The 27,808-nt window shown below is 41.0% G+C and overlaps 1 protein-coding gene across 1 annotated transcript; it reads right to left on the reverse strand.

Annotated features, from left to right (window-relative positions):
* Positions 1–16,921: 16,921 nt before the first annotated feature.
* Positions 16,922–22,383, reverse strand: TLR9 (toll like receptor 9). The gene is made up of 2 exons (XM_074198117.1): positions 22,292–22,383; positions 16,922–20,586 (listed from the first exon to the last, which is right to left on the reverse strand). Exons 1-2 carry the CDS (start codon positions 22,292–22,294, stop codon positions 17,470–17,472), a joined length of 3,120 nt encoding a protein of 1,039 aa, XP_074054218.1. The 5' UTR covers positions 22,295–22,383; the 3' UTR covers positions 16,922–17,469.
* Between the last annotated feature and the right edge of the window lie 5,425 nt (positions 22,384–27,808).

Raw genomic sequence — 27,808 nt, forward strand, 5'->3', positions numbered from 1 at the left:
CTCTACCCACTGCACCACCTAACTGCCCCCCTTGTTTAGCTTTTAAAACCCTTGACAATCTGGCTGTCACCCACTGCAGCATCAGACATTACTCTCCTGCCTGCACTGTGCAATCCAGTTCAGTTATCCTGTTCCTCACAATACTCCATCTGCAGTGGCCTTTGTACTGGCCAGCCCCACAGCCAGATTCCAATACCTCCAATCACCTTGGAATCAAACTTCTCTCCCTTCAAGATGCAACTCAGGCATCAATCAATCTGTATAAGAATCCTTTCCTGATCTCCCCCCACCCCCAGCTACTAGAGTTCTCCCTCTCAAAGTTCTTTGTATTTATATCTATTTATTCACTTTATAGTCATTTTATGTATGGTCTTTTCTATATATAACTGTTGTCTTCTCCATTAGAATAAAAACATTTTATAGTAGGCATTATTTTATTCTTTGATCAAATGAGATTATTTATAAAACAGGTACTATGTATACTTATTCTCTCCCCTGCTTCTTGAATCCTTGTACAGTACCTGGTGCATAGGTTGACTGATTAATCTGTAGTCAGATTGTGATGGAATTTATTTTTTTATTTGTTTTTTTTATATTTTGGTCTTTTATTTTTTTTCTCTTAAAGATTTTATTTATTTTGAGTTTTACAATTTTCCCCCTAATCTTGCTTCCCTCCTCCCACCCCCCCACAGAAGTCAATTTGCCAGTCTTTGCATTGTTTCCATGTTGTACATCGATCTAAATTGAATGTGATGAGAAAGAAATCATATCCTTAAGGAAGAAACATAAAGTATAAGAGATAGCAAGATCAGACAATAAGATATCAGGTTTTTTCTAAATTAAAGGTAATAGTCCTTGATCTTTGTTCAAACTCCACAGTTCTTTCTCTGGATACAGATGGTATTCTCCATTGCAGACAGCCCCAAATTGTCCCTGATTGTTAGTTACATTGATGAGATGAACAAGCCCATCAAGGTTGATCATCACCCCCATGTTGCTGTTAGGGTGTACAGTGTTTTTTCTGGTTCTGCTCATCTCACTCAGCATCAGTTCATGCAAATCCCTCCAGGCTTCCCTGAATTCCCATCCCTCCTGGTTCCTAATAGAACAATAGTGTTCCATGACAGTTTATTAAGCCATTCCCCAATTGAAGGACATTTACCTGATTTCCAATTCTTTGCCACCATAAACAGGGCTGCTATGAATATTTTTTGTACAAGTAATGTTTTTGCCCTTTTTCATCATCACTTCAGGGTATAGACCCAGTAGAGGTATTGCTGGATCAAAGGGTATGGTTCATTTTTGTTACCCTTTGGGCGTAGTTCCAAATTGTTCTCCAGAAAGGTTGGATGAGTTCACAGCTCCACCAACAATGTAATAGTGTCCCAGATTTCCCACAACCCTTCCAACAATGATCATTATCCTTTCTGGTCATATTGGCCAGTCTGAGAGGTGTGAGGTGGTACCTCAGAGAAGCTTTAATTTGCATTTCTCTAATAAGTAATGATTTAGAGCAATTTTTTAAATGACAATGGATTGCTTTGATCTCATCTGTAAATTGCCTTTGCATATCCTTTGACTATTTGTCAACTGGGGAATGGCTTTCTTAAAAAAAAAATTTGACTCAGTTCTTTGTATATTTTAGAAATGAGTCCTTTGTCAGAAACATTAGTTGTAAAGATTGTTTCCCAGTGTGATGGAATTTAAATACCGAATAGATGAGTCCATTTTGTCCCAGAAGCAACAGGAAACCTCTGGAGTTTTCTGAACCAGGGAGCAACTTGGTCAGACATGTACTCTTGGTCTATCCATAAAGGATGATTGAGAGAGTGGAAGCAGGAAAGTCAATTAGGAGACTGTTGCAATCATCTAGGTTAGGGAAAGTGGGTCTGAACTGGGGTGGTGACTATGAGGGAGAAGGAGATGGATATGAGGAGTGTTGTGAAGATAGAATCCTTCAAACTTGGTGACTGATTAGATATGGCAGTGAAGGAGAGGAAAGAATAAAGGACAATTCCAAGATTGGGACCGTGGGTAGGGATGGTGGTTCCATCACCAGTGAAAAGGAAGTTAGGCCGAGTAGTAAGCTTGGAAGAAAAAGATGTATTCTCTTTAGGGCAAGTTCAACATTGATGTAGAAATAAAGTTCAGAGAGGTCAAGTTTGGAGATGTAGATTTAGGAATCACTTGAATTATCAAACAGGTCTCCCAATTTCCATTCCAGTATTCCTTAAGGTACACCATGCTATGTATTTTCAGTTAGAAAAGAGTTCAGCCCAGGATTATCTTACAGAGAAAAAAAAAAAAAGAAAGAAAAAATTTATCTTATTTAGATAATAATGAGAATTCTAGCTTTAACAAGCAAATCTATTTTTAAAAATTGACAGACTGTGGGAGTTTTCCAAGAATAGCTATGAACTTAGATCATTTAATGGATCCCTGGGGCCAAAGAATGACTTGTAGGAAAAACTGCCTATATTTTTATTCTCCCACACCAAGTTTTACATCTTCATTTTTGTTTATGAGGCCATCCCTTGCTCCTCTGGGTATGTGTATAACAGACTGAAAAATAGAATTGAATGACAGCCAGTGGTCACTTTTCCCCCATAAGAAGTAATTACTCCTTAGAGAATACTAACCCCACATTCACCAAGGCCTACAGGCTCTGAGTAGGAGGAAACTGAGATTCAAATACAGGAATGATTATGGAAGAGAACACATCATTTCCAGAAAAGGTAGAAGAGATAGTGAGGAAGAAGCTCCAGGAAAATCCAGTCCTTCACTCCTGCTCTGCCAGTCCTCGCCCTGAGCTCAAATTTAGTTGGGAACATAAGACAGAACCAACAGGTTTAATGATGATATAAAGCAGATACAAAGAAATGTCAAAGTAGCCTAGAGGAATAATGAAATGGAAGCCAAAAATTCTGAAAATTATCAGAGCAAGCTGCATGAAGGAGTTAGACCTGAGAATTAATGATAATAATAATGATGAAAATTTATATAGTGTCCACTCTGTTCAGGCACTGCGCTAAGCATTTTTACAATTACTATCTCATTTAATTCTCACAATAACTCTGGAGACAAGTACTATGATTACTCCATTTTACAGATGAGGAAATTGAGGCAGGCAGAAGACTTGCCCAAGGTCACACATCTAGCAAGTGTCTGTGACTGGATTTGAATTTAGGTCTTCTTGATTCCAAGTCTGACACCCTTCTCACTACACCACTGAAAAAGTAATATTTTCCATTTACCCCATATCCTTCCCCTTTGTACCAGATAGTGGTCTAGAGGCAAAAGCACTGAGCTAGAGTTGTAAAAATAGACTTGAATTTTGGCTCAAATATTTACTAGATTTTTCACCTTGGCTAAATTACTTCTTCTCTCTGGGCCTCAGTTTTCTCATCTGTAAAATGAAGAAATTGGACCACATTGTCTCTAAGGTCACTTCTAACTTTAAATCCTATGATCCCTTAGACCTTGAGAACATACCAGAAGCTATGCCACTGAAATTAAATGCAAGAGAGATTTCTCAATAGCTAAGCAGTCAAAGGTATTAGCAAACAGTTCTCAAAAGAATTGCAAACAATTGACAGACAAATGAAAAACTATTCCAAACCACTAATAGGAGAAATGGAAAATCAAAACAACCTTGAGGCTTCCCCTCCCACTGGGTGAATTGGCAAAAGGTAGCAAATTTCACCTTTGCCACGTCTCACCTCCATGCCCCCTTCTCTCTTCTGACACTGCCCCCGCACTCGTACCGACCCTCATCACCTCTCATCTGGACTACCGGGATAGCTGCTGGGGGTCTGCCTGCCTCAAGTCTCTCCCCACTCCAGCCCATTCCCCATTCAGCCACCCTAAAATCTGACTTTTTCAGTGCCCTACTCTAAAAACTCCAGTGACTCCCTACGGTCTCCAGGATCAGATACAAAATGCTCTCTTTGGCATTCAAAGTCCTTAGCCTCCTCCTACCTTTCCAAGCTTCTCCCCAGACACATATTCTTTCATCCAGTGACACCTGGCCTGGATACTCCAGAAATAAGACACTCCATCTGTCAGCTCTGGGCATTTTCTCTGGCTATCCCTCATGCCAGGAATGTTCTCTGTTTTCAACTTTAGCCATTGACTTCTCTGGCTTCCTTTAAGTCCCAATTAAAATCTTTTTATAGGAAATCTTTTTCAACCTCTCTTATTACCTTCCTTTTATCAATTATTTCCTATTTATCCTGTATATAACTTACTTTTTATTTATTTGTTTGCATGTTGTCTTCCCTATTAAATTGTGAACTCCTTGAGGATAGGGACAAAATTTTGTCTTTTTTTATACCCCCAACTGTTAACATAGTGTCTGACATGCAATAGACACATAAATATTAACTGATTGATTTTAAATGGGGGGTTTGTTTATTTAGCTATTCATTCACTCATTTAATTATTCATTCATGCAATTATTTATTGATTTTGTACACATTTATTATTTGTCACTCCCACCTCTTCTCCCCCCCCATTTGAACAATAGAAATAAAATATAATCCTTATAACATATATACTTAGTCTAACAAAATAAAGTCTTACATTGGCCATTCCCCAAAACGGATTTCTCATTATGAACACTGGCAGTAGATGAGTTGTAAGTTTTAGCTTTGCTCCTCCTGCATCATGGTTTGGCATTGAACTGATCAAAAGTGTAAAGTTTCTCAAATTGTTGACCTTCATGATATTGTCATTGTATAAATTTTTCTCCTAGTTCTTCTCATTTCAGTCTATATCAGTTCATAGAAGCCTCCCCAGTCTAAAATCTCTAAAACTACTCGTTTTATTATTTCTTACGGTAAAATTTAACATTCCAGTACATTCATGGATACATAATTCATTTAACCATTCTCAGTGGGAACTACTCTTAGTTGCTAGATTGGGGCTATTACAAAAAGAACCTCTATAAATGTTTTAGTGCAGATAAGTCTTGGGTCCTTTACCTTTGGTCTCTTTGAGGTTAAAGTAATGGAAAGACTAGGTCAAAGAATATGGTCAGTTTGCTATAGTTCCTAATTGCTTTTTTAATAGATTCCATCTATAATACACTGGTGTGTTTTTCACAACCCCGTCAACATTTCTCCCCTTTGAAGCCTCAAAAATGTTTCATGTTATTATCATCTGTTGATTGAGAAAATAAATGACTGGATGCAGACTTTTTGCTATAACTCTGCCTTTTCGCCCCTGGAAGTCAGTGTTCTATTCATTTTGCAGTCAGTTTTCCAAAATGACAGAGTGATTCCACAAACTGGGGCCAAAAGATTGTCCAAAATGCCACACACTCCCATTGCCTCTATGAAAATGTTCTACCTCTTTCTGCTTAAAGAGATAGATTGGCTTTTGGGAATCTGGGTCACTAGCCATGTCTAGTTGAAAAGCAATGAAAGAGAAAAGGAATTAAACCTGATATAGAAAAAAAGTTCAACTAAATATAAAATCAGAGGACCTAGATTCAAATTCAGATCTTCTACTTAATACCTATAGGACCTTGAATGGAGTCATTTAACATTTCTGTACCTCAATTTCCTCATCTGTAAAAATGAAGGGGTTGGATTAGATGATCTCCAAGAATTCTTTCATTTCTAAATCCTGTGATTCTAAAGAAATAATACTATGCAAAGAGACCAATCACAAAATTTTTCCATTGCCCTAGGGAAAATTCCACTGCAGTTACTGTAAGATTATAACCTTCTCTATGCAAACTCTATGCAAATACTTTCTCTGTTTTCTAACTTCCTATGTGCTTGTGGCATAATTGAACATGTGAGAGTCCCCAAGAATTGGCCCTCTTTTTTTTCTCCTTCTATTTTGACCCTCCCCAAGAGACTTCATGGAGGAGAGCCTGGTGGGGTGATTTCTCCAGTTTTCCACAAAACCATAAGAAAGTTCTAGCTTCCTTATGTTCTTCCAACATCAACATTCTGTTGCCAAGGAAGTCAGTGAGCAAGGCTAGAGAAATATTTTTAGTACCATTCACCCATAACCAGACTCTTCTTGCCTGGGGCTTCTTCCTGCAAAGGGATGGGTACTATCAGGAAGGACTGGATGGAATAGAAGCAGCCTTTTGACTTTGATGCCAATGGGATGGATGACTGACACGTCACACAGCATATGAGTATAGCTTGTGGAAAAAGATCCCTGGACTGGAAAACAGGACCTGCTCTGCCTCAATGAGCTCTCTTGGCCTCAGTCACTTCATCTGTAAAATGAGCAGATTGAACTAATTGGTTCCAAGGTAACTTCCAGGTCTGATATCCTGAGATTCTCTGCAAACACAGTGTGGAAGCTGTTCATATATTTCCATGCCAAGGTCAAGACAAATGTGATCCTGTCCATGAGGCTACACAGGGGGTCACCCATTATTTCTTCAAGAGAAAGGAGACTAAAGATCCCTTGGTTAGAGATAGGAGTGCGGTAGGGGGAGGGGGAGAAGAAAAGCCAGTGACACTCAGAAATGGGCTCAGAGACTAGGGCAGGATCATGTCCCTGAAATTGGAGCTGCCCTCTTGGCAGTGATGATAGGTTATATAACTCAATACAGCCCTCCTCTAGGATTAGAAAGAAACTTCATTAACAGCCCCAGTGGATAAAGGGCCTCCTGGGGTGACCAGAGAGGGGGAGCTCATCTTTGTCAATGGGAAAATGGTAGAAAAAAAGAAAGGTTTATGAGAAGCAAAGGCAAAGGGTACATAGTTTGAAGGCCCATAGGAAGCCCAGCTCACTCTAGTTCTTAATTCTATCCTGTCCTGCATTGTTTCATTCCTAGTTGGAACCTGATCTCCCCTAAGTTTGGGAGTTCACTGAGGATGATCTCTTCTTCTTCAGCTTTGCCAAGAGCAGGACACTCACTTTCCCCCAATCTATCTTCCCAAGGGAAAGATCCAAGTCTGTTTCTTCTCTTAGGCAAGCCCACAGGGGTTCTATGAAAGGTTTGATAGATTAAGGGTCAAAATAGGCAAGTCCCAGTCTTCCTAAGAGCCGAGAAGATCAGGGTTAAGAAGAGGCTTCACCTAGGGCTGGAACCCTGCAATCCTACTTCTCAATTTAAGAAACATGTCTTTATGGGCTGAACCCTGTCTCCCCTCAAACTCCCAGGTCCTGGGATACCCCACTCGGGACCCCCACTCTTATATCACCTCCCTTCTTCCCCAGGAAGATATTGATCAGAGCCTGGCTCTCTACCCATGTCTTGTCACAGAGGGATGGAAACAAAGGATGATGATATCAGAAAGGATTGTACCACTGATCCATGAAGGTATTTTTAATTGAGCATTTGTTTATATGAACAATACAGTGTTGTCCTTCCTGGTGCCAACCAACTGCATAACTATCTCAGGCTACACATACGTGTATATGTATGTATATGTGAACATATATTATGACTCTTGTGACAGATATCAACATGGTCTTGGAAAGGAAAGACATATGTGCCCATGGCCTGAAGGCTGGTGATAGATAGCCTTTCAGCCCCTCCCAGGAATCCAGCCAGGAAGTACACAGATTCTTAAAAGTCCTTGCTTTCCCCCTCTCCTCCCACTGGATTCCGTGACTCTTCAGAGGCCTGGGGCTGAGAGAAATTGCCTTAAAAGGTCATTTAAGTTAAACTCTGGACTCGGAATTTTCTACTTTTTCAATAACCAGTTTTCAACTTGGCCAAATCTGCTTTCTCTCTGAGAGACCCAAACTCTCACTGCCCCAGAGATGCCATGAGATCAGATGAGATCAGCAAGGGGAAGCCCTTTATAAACCAGAAGGTCCCGTGATGTGACTCCTAATCAGCTCATCCAGTCCAGAGCTGGAAGTGACCTTCAAGAATGGGTAGTCTAATCCCTTCATTTTTCAACTGTGGAAACAGAGATCCCAAAGGGAGTATAGTGAGCTGCTCCAGATCACATGGATAATGTCAGAGCTGGGATTCAACCCCATTCAGCTTTACTGAACACAGATCCAGAGTTTTATCCTAATTGTAGTTCTTCAGGTTAAGCCTCCTCTCAGTCCTCTACCCTCTCCTTTCTGTCCCCATGTGTCCTGAGCATGGAAGGGACAGGTCACCAAAGAACAGGATCCAAACACTCTCCTGTTTATCACCCATGTTGCAAATCCCTTTCCTGTTCACTCTCTTCATGGAGATCCACAATAGCCTGGAACAGGTAGGGCAGAAGTTATCTAACTGCTGCACAGATGATGAAGCTGAGACCTGGATGGGGAGGAAGGAAAGGGTGATTCTGTGTGACAAAGTCCCTTAGAGCTTAAGTGGGAGCTGGGATTGGAGCCAGATTCCCAGACTTCTTCCTGCTACTTATTATTTGTGGACAAGTTCCTTCTCTCTGGACCTCAGTTTCCTTGTCTGTAAAATGAGAAGGCCTTTCTAGTTCTAAATCCTATGTTCCAATAACCAGGATTCTTTCCACCTCACCCCCTGCCAGAAGTGAGTTAATGTTTCTCTAGATCTGGATATAATTTTCACTCACGGCCCCTTCCTGGTGAAACTATAACACCAAAAATAGTCCTTAGGGTTCTATTTCTGAGTCCTTCCTCTCTCCCAATCTCAGACCCTCCTGTTTTCCTCTGTCCCTAATCCCAACAAAGTTTTTGACTCACTCAGGTTATGGGGCTAGGGACTGACCCCCTTCCCAAAATGCACACACATGCACACACACACACACACACACACACACACACACACACAGCATTTGTTTTTTAAACATCTCAGAGTTAGGTAAAGGTGGGAAGAGGAGTACAGTGATGTTCATACAGTCAGCACTTAGTAGGTCTCATTTTACTATCCATTATATTACAGTGCCTTCCCCAAACCATCCCATTGCCTTTATAAGTGTACTTGTCCCAAGGGGCTGACCTATGAGTAAAATCTAACTGACTCAATTCTCCAGTTAAAATAATTCATAAATCATCTTCCTTCTCTCTTTGTCAATGGAAATGAACCCCACCTCTAAAAAAAAGAAAATAATTATCCACAAACTATTTTACTTTTCTCTTTCTTTAATAAAAGTGATCTGCAAAAAATCTTCCTCTTTCAAGTGTAATTTATCTCCCCTCCCATCCCTATTTCTTTTTTTAAAATTTTATTTATTCAAGACAATGGGGTTAAGTAACTTGGTCAAGGTCACACAGATAGGTAATTATTAAGTGTCTGAGACCGAATTTGAACTCAGATCCTCCTGACTTCAGAACTGTGCCACCTAGCTGCCCCTCCATTCCTATTTCTTAATTGGAAATTATCAATTGATCAGAGGTTCTTAATCTTTTTTTGGGGGGGTCCCAGGTCCTTTTGGTATCAGGGTCTCCTGATGTACCTATGGCTCCTTCTCAAAATGAGGTCCTTAAGGCTAGAAAATTGGGCATACCCTTTGATCTGACAATACCACTTTTAGGTCTGTGTCCTAAAGAGAGCATTAAAAAAAAGGGAAAAGGAACCACATGCTAAAAAAAATGTATAGCTGCTCTTTTTGTGGTGGCAAAGAATTGGAAATTGAGGGGATGCCCATCAACTGATAATGCTAAACAAGTTGTAGTATTTGAATGTTATGGAGTACTATTGTTCTATAAGAAATCATGAGCATGGAAAGAATTACATGAACTGATGATGAGTGAAGGGAACAGAACCAAGAGAACAAATGTACAAATTAACAGTAACATTGTGAGTTGATCAACCTTGATGGATGGAGCTCCTCTCAGCAGTTCAGAGATCAGGGACAACCCTGGGGAGACCTGTTCTGAGCAATGCCATCCTCATCCAGAGGGAAAAAATCCATGGACTCTAAGTGTATATACTATGTTCACTTTTTTTCAGAACTTCTCTTATATTTTTCCTTCCTATCTCATGATTTTCTTTCTTCTCCCAGCTTAGTCCTAATTCCTCTATACAAAAATGATTAATATCTAAATATATTCAACACAAATGTACATGTACAGCATCTACCAGACTGTTCACCATCAAGGGGAGGGGGCAAGGAAGGGAAGGTGGTAGAAAAATATGTAACTTATAACTTTGCAAATGGATGAATGTATATAATTGGAAAAAATAAAATAAAATATTAATAAAAAAGAATGATGAGCAGATAGATTTTAGAGAAATCTGGAAAGATTTACATGAACTAATGAATTTACATGAACAATTTACTAAATGAAATGAGAAGAATCAGGAAAACATTATACAAGTATTAGCAATGTTGTGTCACGATCAGTTCTGATAAACCTAGCTTTTCTCAGCAATACAGTAATCAAAGACAATACTAAAAGACTTAGGTTGGAAAATGCTGTCTAGAGTGGCAGGAAAGAGTGCTAGGCTGAAGTCAAGAAGATCTGAGTTCAAATCTAACCTCCCATACTTACTGTGTGACCCTGGGCAAGTCACTTAACCTTGCTTATTTCAATTTCCTCATCTATAAAATGAGCTGGAGAAGGAAATGGTAAACTACTCCAGTATTTTTGCCAAGAAAACCCCAAATGGAGTCCCAAAGAATTGGACATAAATGAACAACAAAAAACTAGAGGAGTCTGTACTTGAGTTGAGCCTTGAAGGAAGAGGATTCCAAACAGAGATAAGGTGAGAGCATTCAAATTTTCCAGGGATGGGGCTGGGAGATAACCTGTGAAAAGCATAAGTCTGGAGGTGGAGATCAATTTTAGGAAATCTCCCTTAGTTTCATTTATTTCAGGAACAGGGAACCTCCAAATGACAGGATATACTGGTCTGGCATTGCCAAGGCAACCAGAGGTGGGACTAGAAATTTAATAAATCTAGGTTTTTTTTAAGGGTGAATTAATTAAGTGCTTAACCAAATATAGCTTGAGAATGATTTTATAAATATCCAAATGACCTTGACAGAAAAAAAAGTTACCTATCCTTGGTTTAATTGAAGACTGGATAAGGGAAGAAAACCTGAAATGAGGCTGACCAGGTAGACTTTAAGTGTTAATAGAGAAAGAACTGATAAATAAAAGTGAGTCCAGCCAAGATGGCGGAGAGAAGACAGGCACAGTTCTAAAGTCTCCTGATCTCTTCCCCATTTATCACATGAAACAAACCTCTTAAAAGAAATCCGAACCAGGAAACCCAGAAAGAAAAGCCAGGAGAGGAAAATCTACCTCAGGATTTGTCTCCTGCAGCAGCCTTGGCTGAGTACCGGCAGGTGAGTCTGGGCTCTGAGGGAAGATCAGCCCCGGATCAGCCAGATTAACAGCTGAATTGGAACCTGGAGTCTAAGGGCCAGAGAGTGGGACCTGCTGGATCAGCAGTGGGGCTGGACGAAAGGGGCTTGGGTCCGCGGGGAAGCAGAGGGGCTGGTGTTGGTGCTGTCCCCCTGGAGCTTGGGGAAGGGGCTGCGGGAAGAGGTCTGGTGCAGGAGAGCTGCGGACGCCATTCCTGGGCTCCTCGGGTCTGAGAAACTTTGAGTCCATGCCTTCATTGCACTGAGGCCTCCTCCAAAACAATTGCAAACTACTTCTGCCTCAGGCCCAGGTGTGTGAGCAAAAGAACCAGCCCAGCTGAGGAATGACCTCAGGCCAGGGTAAAGCCCACCATTGATTGAAGGCAAAAGAATTCAATAGCTCCAATTCCTTCCCTCAAGCAAAGGAAGGTCTCTCAACCAAGGTCACAGACACTCCAGAGAGGGCAACCAGCACCTCCTACTGGCCAGCCAGAGAAACTGCACTCAGTAAAGCCTTTAGAGATCCCAAGCCCAGGTGAACCAGCATCCCCCAACTCAAGGTCTTAGCATAATGAAGAAGGGTCAGCAGAAAGGTGGATCCATAGAAAAATTCCTGAAAGGGAAAGACCCCAACTCAGAGAGACCTGGAACCTCTGAGGAGAATACAATCTGGTCTCCAGCACAGAAAGACTTCCTTGAAGAAATAAGGAAGGAGCTTAAAAATTTGGGAGAGACAATTAATACCTTGCAACAAGAAAACAAAACCTTAGAAAGTACAATTGGACAAACACAAAAGGACAATAAATCTCTCAGATCCTCAAATGAGCAAATACAAAAAGAAATTAATTCTCTCAAAACCTCAATTGGTCAAATGGAAAGCTCTTTCAAAAGTAGAATTGACCAATTGGAAAAGGAGTTGCAAAAGGTTAATGAAGAAAACTCCTCCCCCCCAAAAAAAGAATAGAGTCTACAGAAACTAATGACTCCATGAGACAGCAAGAGTCAGTTAAACAAAATAAAAAAATAGAAAAAATAGAAACAAATGTAAAATATCTCATCAATAAAACCACTGACCTCGAGAACAGATCGAGGAGGGGCAACCTGAAAATTATAGGATTTCCTGAAAACATTGAAGAGAAAAAAATCTTGGACTTAATATTACAGGATCTAGTGATGGGAAACTGCCCCGACATCACAGAATCAGAGGGCAAAGTAGTTATTGAAAGAGTACATCAATCCCCACCAGAAAAAGATCCTAAAATGAAAACACCAAGGAATGTTGTGGCCAAACTCCAGAACTATCAGATAAAAGAGAAAATCCTGCAAGCAGCCAGAAAGAAACAATTTAAATATCAAGGAGCCACAGTAAGGATCACGCAGCACCTGGCTGCATCAACTTTAAGGGATCGAAGGACCTGGAACAAGATATTTCAAAGAGACAGGAGCTTGGAATGCAGCCAAGAATCTACTTTCCTGCAAAGCTGAGCCTTCTCTTCCAGGAAAAAGGTGGATATTTAACGAAATGGAAGAATTCCAAAACTTTCTGATGAAAAGACCAGAGCTAAACAGAAAATTTGGACATCAAACAGGAGGTTCAAGAGACACATGAAAAGGTAAAAAGCAAAAAAAAGGGGGAGGGTAAAAGGAAAAAAATGCAATCCAGTAAGTTGAAACTGGCTATATTCCAGCATGGGGGGGGGGGGGGGCAGGGAGAGCCTCTCACAAATCCTGAGAAATGTAACTCTAACAGAGAATATACCTAGCCAGAAATGATGGACATCCATGTCCTATCCATGAGACTGCTATCTAATGGGATGTAACTGGCTTTAACCCCACTTGGGAGAAAGACTCAAATAACTCTCAGGAATTTTGACCCTATTCAAGAGAATATACTGAAATAGAAGGGACAGACACTCAGAATTTTCTATGACCTAGATAGAATGATCTAAAAAATACACTACCTCCCTAAAAAGGGGGACAGGAAAGAGACAGGAGGAGAGAGGGTATTGAATGGGACAAATCTCATTACACTAAGAGGTACAAAAACCCTATGGTAATAGACCGGAAGAAGGGAGCAGAGGAGAAACACCTGAATCCTCTTCTCATCAGACTTGGCTTAAAGTCAACCTACACATACTCAGTTAACTTATAAAACATCTAACCTTTCAAGTATTAAAAGGGGAAAAGGGGAGGGGGGATGGAGAAAGGGAAGGGGAGTGGGGGAAATAAGGGGAAATAACAAAAGGAAGAGAAGGGAAAAGGGAAAAAAGGAAAGGGGAAAGAAAGGGGAGGGTGTGATATAGGAGGGCAAACACACTGAAGGGGGTGGTATTCAGAAACAAAATACTGGGGAATATGGATAAAAGGGGGGGAGGGGGAAAATACAAACAGAGGGAAGATAGCACAGAGGGCAATAAAGAATTAGTAATCATAACCTTGAATGTGAATGGGATGAACTCTCCCTTAAAACATAAGCAAATAGCAGAGTGGATTAAAAACCAGAATCCTACAATATGCTGCTTACAAGAAACTCATTTGAAGAAGAGAGATACATATAGAGTAAAGGTAAAAGGTTGGAGCAAAATATATTTTGTTTCAGCTGAAGTAAAAAAAGCAGAGGTAGCAATCCTTATCTCAGACAAAGCAACAGCAAAAATAGATAGCGTTAAAAGAGATAAGGAAGGAAACTTTATCCTCCTAAAAGGTACCATAGACAATAAAGTCATTTCAATATTGAATGTATATGCACCCAGTGGGACAGCACCCAAATTCTTAGAGGAGAAGCTGAAAGAATTACAGGAAGACATAGACAGCAAAACTCTACTAGTAGGAGACCTCAACCTCCCACTATCAGATCTAGATAAATCAAATCATAAAACAAACAAGAAAGAAATTAGGGAGGTAAATAGATTGTTAGAAAAATTAGATATGGTAGACTTATGGAGGAAACTGAATGGGGGATAGAAAGGAATATACCTTTTTCTCTGCAGTACATGGAACTTATACAAAAATTGACCATGTACTAGGACATAAAAAACCTAATGATCAACTGCAGAAAGGCAGAAATAGTGAATACATCTTTCTCAGATCACAATGCAATAAAAGTCATATGCAATACTGGGCCAAGGAGATATAGACCCAGAGCAAATTGGAAACTGAATAACCTCATTTTAAAAAATGAGTGTACCAAAAAACAAATTATAGAAAGAATTAACCATTTTATCCTAGATAATGATAATAATGAAACAACATACCAAAACCTATGGGATTCATTCAAAGCAACTCTCAGGGGATATATTATAGCTCTAAATGCTTATATGAATAAATTGGAGAAAGAGGAAATCAATGAACTAAACATGCAACTAAAAAAATTAGAGAAAGAACAAATCAAAAATCCTCAATCAAATCAAAATTAGAAATTTTAAAAATTAAAGGAGAAATTAATAAAATCGAAAGCAAAAAAAAACTATTGAATTAATAAATAAAACCAAAAGTTTGGATTATGAAAAAACCAATAAAATTTATAAACCTCTTGTCAATTTGATTAAAAAGAGAAAGAAGAAAACCAAATTGCTAGTATTATAAATGAAAAAGGTGAACTCACCACCAATGAGGAGGAAATTAAAGTAATAATTTGAAATTATTTTACCCAACTCTATGCCAATAAATTTAATAATCTAAGTGAAATGGATGAATATTTACAAATTTAATAATCTAAGTGAAATGGATGAATATTTACAAAAATATAAGTTGCCCAGGTTAAATGAAGAAGAGATTAAATACCTAAACAACCCTATCTCAGAAAAAGAAATTCAACAAGTCATTATTGAACTCCCTAAAAAAAAATCTCCAGGGCCTGATGGATTCACAAGTGAATTCTACCAAACATTTAAGGAACAATTGGTTCAAATCCTATATAAACTCTTTGGAAAAATAGGAAAAGATGGAACTCTGCCTAACTCTTTCTATGAAACCAATATGGTACTGTTACCTAAACCAGGAAGAGTTAAAACAGAGAAAGAAAATTATAGACCTATTTCCCTGATGAATATAGATGCAAAAATCTTAAATAAAATCTTAGTAAAACGACTACAACAAGTCATCACTAGGATAATACATTATGACCAAGTAAGATTTATTCCAGGAATGCAGGGATGGTTCAATATTAGGAAAACTGTTAGTATACTCAATTATATCAATAACAAACCTATCAGAAATCATATGATCATATCAATAGATGCTGAAAAAGCTTTTGACAAAATACAGCATCCATTCCTATTAAAAACACTAGAGAGTGTAGGAATAAATGGACTGTTCCTTAAAATAATTAGCAGTATCTATCTGAAACCATCAACAAGCATTATATTCAATGGGGAGAGGCTAGAGGCATTCCCAATAAGATCAAGGGTCAAACAAGGGTGCCCATTATCACCACTACTATTTAATATTGTATTAGAAATGTTAGCATCAGCAGTTAGAGAAGAAAAGGAAATTGAAGGAATTAGAATTGGGAAGGAAGAGACAAAACTCTCACTCTTCACAGATGACATGATGGTCTACCTAGAGAATCCCAAGAAATCATCTACAAAACTACTGGAAACAATTAGCAATTTTAGCAAAGTTGCAGGTTATAAAATAAACCCCCATAAATCCCCAACTTTTCTATATATGTCTAGCAAGAAACAACAGGAAGAGCTAGAAAGAGAAATCCCATTCAAAGTAACCTCAGACAGTGTAAAATATTTGGCAGTCTATTTGCCAAGACAGACTCAGAATCTTTTTGATTGAAAACAATTATAAAACACTTCTCATACAAATTAAATCAGATTTGAATAACTGGGCAAATATCAACTGCTCATGGATAGGGAGAGCTAATATAATAAAAATGACAATTCTACCAAAACTAAACTATCTGTTTAGTGCCCTACCAATCAAAATTCCAAAAAATTACTTTAATGAGTTAGAAAAAATTGTAAGTAAATTCATATGGAGAAATAAAAAGTCAAGAATTGCCAGGAGCTTAATGAAAAAAAATGCAAACGAAGGTGGTTTAGCACTACCCAATCTAAAATTATATTATAAAGCATCAGTCATCAAAACTGTTTGGTATTGGCTAAGAAATAGAGTGGTGGACCAGTGGAATAGACTAGGTGTAAAAGCAGGAGAGGATTATAGTAATCTGCTGTTTGATAAACCCAAAGAGTCCAGCCATTGGGATAAAAACTCCCTCTTTGATAAAAACTGCTGGGATAATTGGAAGTTAGTATGGAAGAAACTTAGATTAGACCAACACCTCACACCCTTTACCAAGATAAGATCCAAATAGTTACAGGACATAGATATAAAAAACAATACTATAAGCAAATTAGAAAATCGAGGACTAGTCTACCTGTCAGGAGGACAAATCCGATCTCAGACACTTAATAATTATCTTGTGTGACCTTGGGCAAGTCATTTAACCCCATTGCCTTACAAAAAAACAAAAACAAAAAAACAAATGCATGTAATTAGAAAAAAATACTATAGTTGAAAAAAATTTTAAAAGAACAAAGTTCTTCAATGTAAAGACTGAGGGTGGGGGAGGGAAGTAAGATTAGGGGAAAATTATAAAACAAAATAAATAAAATATAACTAAAAAAAGAACAAGGTTATTAAAAAATTGAAGATAGTGCTAAATTTTAATTAGAGGTTAATGAAAAAAAGGCGCAAACTTTTCCCTATTCAAGTTCATGGACCCCCCACAAATATAAAACAATGAATTAATAACAATGAATTTTCTTTTCTTTCCTCTTTATAACCCCAAAACATCTCATTTTCCTGATTCTTCTTGGAAATTTTACCCCAAACCATCCCTCTTCCCTATTTCTCTAGGAGAAGAAATCCTTAAGCCATGTCCCATCTATTCCTTTCATCCCATAAACTAGATCCCATGAAACACCCTCCCTCCTCATCCTCCTCTCTTAGAATCTTTAGTTCCCTTTCACTTTAAACCATTCCTGACCTACCCAACTGCTAGTGACACCCCCTTCCAATCCCCTGTAATCAATTTTGTATTTCTCTACATACAGTCATCTCCCAATTGAATGTCTACTCCTTGTGGGCAGGAAGCACTGTCCTAAGCACTGGACAGGGACAGTTTCATTTTGGCAGAGAGATGGTAGGCACTTAATACGTTTGTTGATTGAGTATCTAACCTAGAAGGACTTGCCCTGAGGTGAGAGACTTTGCTTCTGTCCCTACCTGCCCTCCCAAGGAGACCTCAGGGTCCCCGGCAGAAATTTTGGTTATAAAAGCTCTGATTGTTCGAGGCCAGGGCAGTGCAGAGCTGGGCCCAGAAACTGTCCTGGCCACTAGGTTGATGAGGCCAAAAGAGGACAGTCTTACGGCAGAGGCGTTGGCGGAGCCTAACATAGCGGGATTTGCGGGCTGCTCGGTTCAGGATGACCAGCACCACTACATCTTGTTTGTCATCCAACAGCCGCTGCTGGGCCAAATGAAAAGTAGCACGAAGCAGGCCACTGACTGGCTGACTGACCACTGGACCACGAGAGGACAGAACAAAGAGAGTCTTGCGGCTACTATACACAGAGTCCCAAAGGTTCTCAATGAGGCTCTTCCCAGGCAGCCAGTCCCGGTCTTCAAGGCAAAGACGGAACCGAAGACACCCCTTCCCCCTGCCCTTTCCCTCTTCCATGTGTACCCTCAGCTCTTTGTAGACCCAGTCAGCCACAGCTTCCTGGGCCTTGTCAAACACCACAAAAGCATCATAGTCATATGTCTTAGCAGAGGCCTTCTTCTTCTGCCAAACTCGCCATGGCAGCCAAGCTAGGCCTAGATGGAAGATATACCAGAGGTCCCAGCCAAAGAGCCGCTGTAGGGTGGACATGGTTAAGGTCAGCAGTGTGCCCAACAGGGAGATGGCAAAACAGCTACAGGCCAACTCCACATCCAGACACAAATGCAGGTCCTGCATGAAGACGCTCTTGCCGTGGAGTGGGAAGGGGCTCCCACATACCACCTTGTTAGTAAGTCTAGGCACAATTTCCTGAACCTCCAGTAGGAAATCTAGGAAAGTGGCATCACACTCACAATGTAGTGGGTTAGCCCCAATGTCCAGCTCCTTCAGGGAGGGCACCAGACCCCCAAACCAATCTCGGTTCAAGGTCTTCAGAACATTTCCATACAGGTTGAGTGCACGCAGTTTGGTGGCTGGGGCAAAGAAACCCTGGGTGATGAAGTCAATGCCATTGTGGCTGAGGTTCAAAATTTGAAGCTGGGTGCTTCTGGGGATGTGGCCTGTGTCCAGGCGGCGTAGCTGGTTCCTAGATAGGTCGAGCTCCTCCAGGGAAGGCAGGAAACGCAAGCTGCTCCAGTTGAAGAAAGTAATATGGTTTTCCTTGACCCAGAGCAGGCGGAGGCAAGAGGGCAGGTTCTTCAGAGCCTGGTCGGGCAGAGTGCGAAGTTTGTTCTGGGACAGATCCAGCTGGGACAGCCTGGTGAGATCATGAAAGAATTCCAGGTAGAGGTTCCCCTCAGACCACATGCGACTCAGTAGGTTGCCACTGAAGTCCAGGGCTTCTAAGGACTTGCTGGAGAGCTTCCTGGAGACCCTGGCATAGATCTGATTGTGAGCCAGGCTGAGATAACGCAAACGGGGGAGGAAGCTGACAAAGCTCAGATTGTGGCCAATCCCATGGGCCTGGAAGGACTGGCTATTGTAGCTGAGATCCAGGGCCTTGAGCTGGGGCAGCTCAGTGAAGGCCCGGCCATAATACAAATCCAGCTTGTTGTGTGATAAGTCCAACAACCTCAAGCTAGTCAGTGGGTTGAACTGGGAGCCATTGACTGCCTGGGTGATGCTGTTACTGGATAGCCTCAGACATTCAACAGAGGACAGATTTTTGAACATCTCTTGCTGGATGGTCACCATATTGTTCTGGGAGAGGTCTAGGATGAAATTAGATGGTTTGCAGCGGGGCATAAAGTCCTTAGGATGAGGAAAAGGGTCTTGGGAGGTTTTCTCCCATCCTAGAAGGAGCTCATCACTGCCTGCTGCTTCTCTGTTCTCATCGCTCACATCACTCACACCTGTCACCTTGTTACCTGACAAGTCCACATACTTCAGAGAGGGGAAGAGGCTGAAGATAGCCAGTTCAGCCTTGCTGATGAAGTTCATGGGCAGGAGCAGCTTCCGGAAGGAGGGAAGTCCTATCAAGGGCTTGATGGTAGCCTTTGTAAGGGAGCGGAAAAAGATACCTGTCATATCCAACACCTCCAGGGACGTCAAATTCTGGAAGGAGGGGGCCAAGTGGAGCCGGGCGAAGGACACCTTCTTGTGGTAGTTGAAGGCCAGGTTCAGTTTTTTCAACTTGGCCAGGCTTTGAAAGGCAGTGGTGTGGGTGATATCCTCAGAGAGAAAGTTTTCACTGAGGTCTAACACAGTGAGATTGCCCAGGTTCAGGAACCAGCGGGGCTCAAGTTGAATCAAGGAGTTGTCACTCAGGACCAGGCCTTCTAATGCTCTCAGGTGGCTAAAGGTGTCCGGGTCCACCTTGGGGTAGCCCGGGGGACAGTTGTCACATGGATTGTAAGCATGGTCACAGCGCCGACAATTCCTACTAACATCCAACACTCGTAGGTCTGGGAATCCTGCAAAGTCTTGGTAGGATAAGGTCACGATACGATTGGAGGAGATCAGTAGCATCTGCAAGCTGGCAGGTAGGCCCCGAGGGACTGTGGTCAGATTGTCATACTTGAGGGACAGGTTGGTGAGGTGGTGCAGTTCAGCCAGAGCTCCTGGCTGCACATCTACTTTGTCCTTACAAGGGTTCTTGTAGTAGCAGTTACCATCCATATAGAGAGAGCGGAGGTCTCGGAGTCCTGAGAAGGTGGCCGAATCCAGTGCAAGAATCAGGGTGTAGCTGATAACCAAGCTGGTCAGTGATGGGGGCAGCTCGGGGATCGAGGTGATGCTGTTTCCAGACAAGTCGAGGAACTTCAGCTTGGGCAGCTCAAGAAAGGTGCCCGGCTCGATGACCATCTGGCAGGGAAGGTGGAGGGCTGTGAGGTTGGTGGGTGCACAGTTCCATCGGAGCAATAGCTTCTGTAGACTCCGCAAATGGGTAAAATGAGCCGGTCGCAGGTGACTGATGTGGTTGTGCCGGAGCAGGAGTGTTGTAATGTTGGCCAAGGCCGCCGGGGTGGTCCCAGCAAAGGAGGGCACATAGCCTAGGCTCCGCCGATCACAGTCCACCACGCCAAAATGCTGAAGTTCACAAGGAAGAAACTGGGGGAACTTGGTGTCAGCCAAAGCCAGGGCTGGAGTCAGGAGAGGGACCAAGAAAAACCGCAAACCTAAGAAACCGCATCTAACACCCTGGAGAGAAACCGCGTCCAGAAGGAAAGAAATGAGAGGATAAGAAATAGCTACATCCAGTCCCCTAGTCCTCTTTCTTGGGGTCCCCTTTCTGAAAGTCCCATAGCCCCCCAGTCCGATCCCTCAGGCTCCCTTGGGATTCAGCCACATCCCCACAGAATTTCCTACCTTAGAGAATTATCTAATCCAACCTCCTCATTTAATATAGAGGACTCTAAGGTGGGGGTGACTTGTTAGGAACACCTAGGCTAGAATCCAAATGTCCAGATTTCTAGTTCCATGGCTTCCTTGCCCTTTTTTGCCATTATTAGAAATCATAACTAACTGCTTCCTTCTGGGCACACTGGAAGGAAAGAGAAGGGACTTGAGCTGCAGCTGGCTGAAATCAAATAAGGATCTCAAGATGAAAGAGTTAGGCAGAGTAGTGGTACATGCATAGTGCTGCACTGTCTCTCCCATCCGACCTCTCAGGTTTTGCAGCAGCCCTGCTTCACCAGAGAGGTCTCCTTGGAGGCCACAAGATCCCGTCCCTTGAGCTCTAAGTCAGGCAGAAGAAGTAGCAGTAGCCTAAACCATGTGGAAGGGCCTCCAAAAAAAACCACACTCTGACATCAGTTTCTATTGTTGAGCTGTTTGTGATGAGGACCTTGTCCTTCTCTAATTTTTACATGTAGGGTACAGTCCCCTTCTCATCCTCACTTCTCTTTTCCTATCTAAGGTCTGATGCTTTTTGTTTCCCTGTGGAGGAGAAAATTGACTTATTTTTCTTCCCTTGAGTTTTTATCTCTTCTTTGGGTCCCCAACCCTGGCTGTTACAGTAGGTACCAAAAGGAAAGGTAAAGCCAAGGATGCTCCTGGTAGAGCCAGTTCTCTCTGGGCAGAGGCATCCTGACCATGAGATTCTTGCCCATGAAGTAACTACCCCATCTCAAAATCAGGGGCCCTAGAGATGGACTGGAGCCACTGCACAAGGGAAAACTCTCCCTAGTTCGTGATGTTTGTATTTCCTTCTGGAAGAAAACTGTGACATCAGGGAGGGAATGCCATGACAAGCACATAAACTGGATTTGAGTGAGGGGGGCTGTTCTGAGTCACTAGCCTCACTTTCTCCTCCAGAACCATCTGGGTCCAAGGGTTCCATAAGAATCAGGATGACTTGGAGATGGCCCTGGATGCAAGGCAAGCAGGGTGAAGAGACTTGTCTAAGTAATAGTCAAACATCTGAGATCACATTTGAACTCAGGTCCTCCTGACTTCAGGGCTAGTATTCTAGTCTCCCTCTCTCCTCCCTCTCCCTCTCCCTCCTTCCCTCTGCCTCTCTTTCCCTCCCTCCCTCCCCCTCCTTCTCTCTTTCCCCCCTCTCTCTACTCTCTCTCTCTCTGTCTTTGTCTCTGTCTCGATCTCCATTTCTTTCTGTCTGTCAGACAGACAGACAGACAGACAGACACACACACACACACACACACACACACACTCTGAACCATTTGAGACTACCTTGATACAGTAAAAAGAAAATTAGATTTGAGCCACAGGGCCATTTTCCAGAAGCCCCTGGAACATGCTTCAGCCTCCTTATCCAGTTTGCCATTCCCTCTTCAAACCTCCTGCAGCCAACCTTTCCCCCATCCCAAGAACCACCCTTCTCTAGAGATAAACAAGTGGTCCAGGTAGCACAGGGTCTGGTGACTGAAATCTGAAATCTTACCATAGTTCTCTGGCGGTGAGGAGGAAGGTCTGAGCTGATTACAGCTAGCAACCAGGGGCATAAGATGGCCTACTCCAGCTTCCCCAGTCTGGTGTCTGGCTCACTCAAAATACAAGAGGAAGTGAGAAATCTGGCTTAGCCCATAGAAGTTCCTTTAGCATCTGAGCCCAATCCCCAAACTTGGGTGATCTGGGGAGCTCTCTTGCTCTAATCCAGACTCCATCATTCTACTGGGAGCATCAGAAGTCTCTCAACCAGCCTAGATCTCCAAAAAATGTTGGGGTTTTCCAAGCCCTGGTTCAACTAGACTTCAAGAACCAGACCTGGGGCTGAATAGGGCTCTATTCCCTTCAGTCAACCTTTTATTGACGATTTCCTGGCTACAGAACTCTTTCTGCAGATTCAAAGATAGAAATTACCACAGACCCTGCCCTAGAGAAGTTCAAAATATAATGAGAAGAGGGGTGGCCGGGGGATTAATGTGACATGGGAATAAATGGGTTATAGACAATAGAGAAGAAGAGTGGCAAATGACTAAAATGAGTCCAGTTTTACCAGGGAAAGTTCCAGACCAAGAACTACTTGAAATGAATCTGAGCTCCAACCTAGAGGTAGCAGATTCAGTGGCTTAGAACCCCAGGCTTGCAGTCTGGCTGTGTGGCCCTGGGCAAGTCACTTGTTTGCCTCAGTTTTCTTATCTATAAAATTTGGATAACACTGATAAGATTAATATTAATAGCTACCTCCCAGGATTGTTGTGACTCTCAAAATGAGATAATATTTATAATACTTAATGTACTGTAGACTCTGTAATCTCTTCCCTCTTTTCCCCTCCCAAACCCTCCCCACTGGGAGCTCAAGAAACAATATTGTTCCCCTTAAGGGTCCTCTTCCTCAAACACACTCAACTTAGAAGCCAAGCTCCCTCCCAGCTTAGAAAGGCAGGACAACTACTGCCCTGGGAAGATGTAGGTAGGTATAATATAAAAGAAATAAAAGAGAGATTCACATGAAACAGGCTTTAAAAAAATTGGGGGGAGAAAAGGTCTAGAGCATCAGAGAAAAGAAAGGGGCCTTAAATCACAGAATGCCAAATATCAGAGCTGGAAGGACTCTTGAACATACACCATCAGTGCCAGAAAGTCCTGTTAAGGGTATGAGATGGTTGAGTTAATCAATTATTCCATCCCACTTGAAGTGACTGACAAGATACCTTAAGCAGGTATGGAATTTGTCAGTCATAGATTTGAGAGTAACTTTGGCAAAAAGAGGTTGATCAAAATAAGATGGACTTAAATCTCCTCAAAAGTACAATAATCAAAGACAATTCTAAAGGACTTGTGATGGAAAATGCTATCCACATCCAGAGAAAGAATTATGGATTCTGAATGCAATCCAAAGCATATCATTTTCCATTTTAAAAAATTTGTTTTATGCTTTAATCTATGGGGTTTTTTTTAAACCTCTCATAGGTTTTGGTTCCCTTTTGTTCTGATTCATCTTTCACAACATGACCAATATAGAAATATGCTTAACATAGTTATATATTTATAACCTATATCAGATTATTCGCTGTCAAGGGGAGGGGAGAGGAAAGGGGAGAGGAAAGGAGAGAGAGAGAGAGAGAGAGAGAGAGAGAGAGAGAGAGAGAGAGAGAGAGAGAGAGAGAGAAGAAGAAGAAGAAGAGAGAGGGAGAGAGATGGAACTGGAGTCTGGAAAAGCTGAGTTCAAATTTGACCTCAGATGTTTACTAGTTGTATAACCCTAGACTAGTCAGTTAACTTCTGTTTGCCTCAGTTTCCATGTCTGTAATTGAGGATAATAATAGCAACCCCCTCCCAGGATTATTTTGAGGATCAAAAGAGATGTTTGGAAAAAGTGTTGAACCTTAGTGTGTGGCCCACTTATTCCTTTCCCATTCCCCAGAATCCATATCAGGAGTCAAGGACAGTCTAAACAGTACAAAAAGGCAGATTCAATGTTCAATGCCCTAAATTTGAGCCCAACTTCCCCTTGACTCTATAGATATGTTGAAGAGTGTGAGACTTTGGGGGGGCTATTTTGTATTCACTATATTACTGTAGTAAAATACCTGTTTCTGAAAGTGGGGACATGTGAGTTTAGAATACAATAAATAAAATCAGCTCCTCAGAAGTAAGAGAACACTGTATACATTATCAGCAACATTGTGAGTTGATCAGCTATGATGGATGCAGCCCCGCTCAGCAGTTCAGAGATGAAGGACAATCCTGGGAGACCTGTTTTGGACAATGTCATCCACATCCAGAGGAGAGAGAAAAAAAATCAGAACCTAAATATATCTATGTTCACTTTTTTTAAACTTCTCTTGCGTTTTTCCTTCCTATCTCATGATTTTCTTTCTTTTCCCCTTATTCCTAATTCCTCTTAGACAAAATGACTAATGTAGTTCACTAGACTGTTTGCTGCCAAGGGGAGTGGAGAGGGAAGATAGTAGAAAATAATTTTGCAAGGGATGAATGTTTAAAAATTACCATAGCATGTAATTGGAAAAAATAAAATATCAATTTAAAAAAATAAATAAAGTCAGCTCCTACCCCTTAGGGCTGTTTTCTAGAACCTTAATAACAAATCTAATAATCTTGCTCTGAGGACCCAACCTGCCGGTATGAGTAGTAGAATGGGAAAAAAATAATAACATTAATATAATACTAATAGCTAACATTGATCTAATGCTTATGATGTACCAAAGACTTGGCTAAGTGTTTTACAATTTATTAATTTTACAATTTGATTCTCATAACAATGTTGAAAAATAGATATTATTGTCCTCATTTTATAGATTATAAAACCGAGGCATGCAGCAATTAAGTGACAGCTAAAGAAATGTGAGGTCAAATTTGAACTCCAATCTTTCTGACTCTAGGTCCTACCATGTAAGCATTCCTCCTCCTAGGATTAGTCCAGCCTATAGAGTTGGAAGAACCCTTGGAAACAGAATGTCAGAGTAGCCAGATGGATTGTTAGAACATAGAATATCAGAACTTGAAGGGCCCTTAGAACCTACAATAGGAAAAAAGTCAGAGCTGAGGTGGACGCTTGACCATAGAAAACAGAATGTCATAATTCAGGAAGACTTAGAACTTCAAACAAAGAATGCCAGAACTAGGAGGGACTTTAGACTAACGAACAGAATATTAGAATTAGGATGTCAGAGTTTATGTGAGGCTGGAGTTTTTTTTTTTTTCTAGTTCAATGCCTTCAAAGTTACAGATTCAAATTCAACAAACATTTTTTAAGCACCTTCTGTATGCAGGGCACTCACTGTACTAAGGGTTGAGAGTCAAAAAAATTTTTTAATTAAGATGTAATTGCCACCCTCATGGAATTCACATTATTTGAGGAATCTGAGGTTTGGGAGAAGAAATCTCACCTAGTGTCTTTGAAAGTTATTGGATGAACTGGAATGACATTGCATAAGGAGTGTGTTCAGATTGGATAAAGATGATTTTATTAATCATCTCTAAAACAGAAGACCTGTTCAGAACCCAAGATTTAAATGATGGAAATCTTCTGGGACTGTGTCCTCCACCCAAGCTGAGTTCCAAATTGAACACTATTACACTTCAGATACACTTCCCCAACTAGGAAGTTGTATTGTATAAATGTAATGGAATACTATTATGCAAAAAGAAATGATGAGCAAGCAGATTTCAGAAAAACCTGGAAAGATTTGTATGAATTGATGTTGTAAAGCGAAATGAGCAAAACCAAGAAACATTTCACATAGTACCATTGTGCAGTGATCAAACATCTCAGCCAAGATGTTTACAAAAGATTCATGACGGAAAATGCTATCCACCTACATCTAGAGAAAGAACTGATGATCTCTAAATGCAAACTGAAGCATACTATTTTCACTTACTTAGGATTTTTTTTGTTTTTTTTAATCTAATTCTTCTTTCATAACTATGACTTCTATGGAAATAAGTTTTACATGATTGCACATATATAACCTATATAAAACTCTACCATTGTATGAAGACAGAAATGGAGGGAGGGAGGAAGAAAAATCTGGAACTCAAAATCTTGTAAAAATGAATGCTAAAATTTGTCTCTATATATAATTTTGAGGAAAATACATTAAAAAAGATACCTTTCCCCATCCATGCAGGAGCTATGACTCACCCTAATCCCTTCCAGTCCCACAAGACTGCTTAAGAGATCTGGGAGAGCTACCTGGTAAGCCAAGGATGACCTGCAGCCTTCTTGAGGATATGGTTAATATGGCCAAATCCAGAGGCTAAATCCTTGGAGTACAGTTGGGGAGCATCTTAGTTGAGGGAAGGGACATTTGGGAATATGCTCTCCCAATCATGCAACCCCACCCCTCTCCAAATATACACACACAAATATAGATTTACCACACCTTCAAAGCCCCCATCTATTTCCTATCAACTTTGGATAGGCCATGCCTATCTGAGCTGTAGGATTTCTGAAATCCTAGCTTTTTTCAAATCTCAGCTCAGGTATCATCTCCTCCAGGAAGCCTTGCCTGAGTCCTCCAAGTGATTGGTTCTCTCTTTCCCCATATCTCCTTAAAGCTTTTTGTCTGTTGATGTCAAAACCTTTGAGGAATAAAACTTTTTTTATTCACAGAGTCCATCAGTATCTTCCATATAGTAGACTCATAACAGAAGTTTGTTGAATTAGACACTTTTCCTGCAGCGATATGTGGGGAGGAACTTTCCTTCCTAAGGGTCTCATCTGCAAATTCCATAAGAGAAGGGGCTGTGCAAACCTGGAGAACTCCCCATTGTGTAGGTGCCAGTGTATGAGACCAAAGAGACAGCCCTGACTTCTTCTACTAATCCAAGAAGTCCAGTTGCTGGTCATCTTTGATCCTTCATCAGAATGAATCCTCCTTTTGAGAAAATAGGTCTTCAGTCCTGGAGTTATGGCTACCAAAGGGCAAAGACAAAGGACCTTTGGGAGGGAAATTTCAGTCCCTCTAACAGACTGAGTGGGATGGAGAAAAATCTGTTCAGGTTAACCTCAGCAGCTACTGATGGAAGGGGCTGACCCCATGGATGTACAGCCCTCCAAAAGTGACCTCTGCTTCATCTCTCACTTGTTGCCCAACTAAACCATCCCTGGCTTACCAACCTGATCTCCATCTTTGGACTGATTCTATACTCGCACTCCTGAATGAGCTACATCTGGAGATGAAAATCAGGAGGACTCAATACCAAGCTCATTCAGGATTGGGAGTAAGAGTCCGTGGATAAGGGCAGAGTTGAATCTGCACCAGAAAAGTCAACTAAAATAAATAAGTTGTCAAAGATTATGAGAAGACAATTCTTCAAACTACTATAAAACTATTAATAACCACTTGAAAGAAAGTTTCAGATCACTATTACTAAGAGAAATGCAAATCAAATCAAAATAACCCTGAGGTTTCACCTCACAGCCTAAGTGGCAAAGTTAACAAAAAAGATGAGAATAGTCAGTGTTGGAGGAGATATAGAGAAATAGACA

This window comes from Macrotis lagotis, chromosome 8 (assembly GCF_037893015.1).
Source record: "Macrotis lagotis isolate mMagLag1 chromosome 8, bilby.v1.9.chrom.fasta, whole genome shotgun sequence".
In the NCBI taxonomy this organism is placed as follows: domain Eukaryota; kingdom Metazoa; phylum Chordata; class Mammalia; order Peramelemorphia; family Peramelidae; genus Macrotis; species Macrotis lagotis.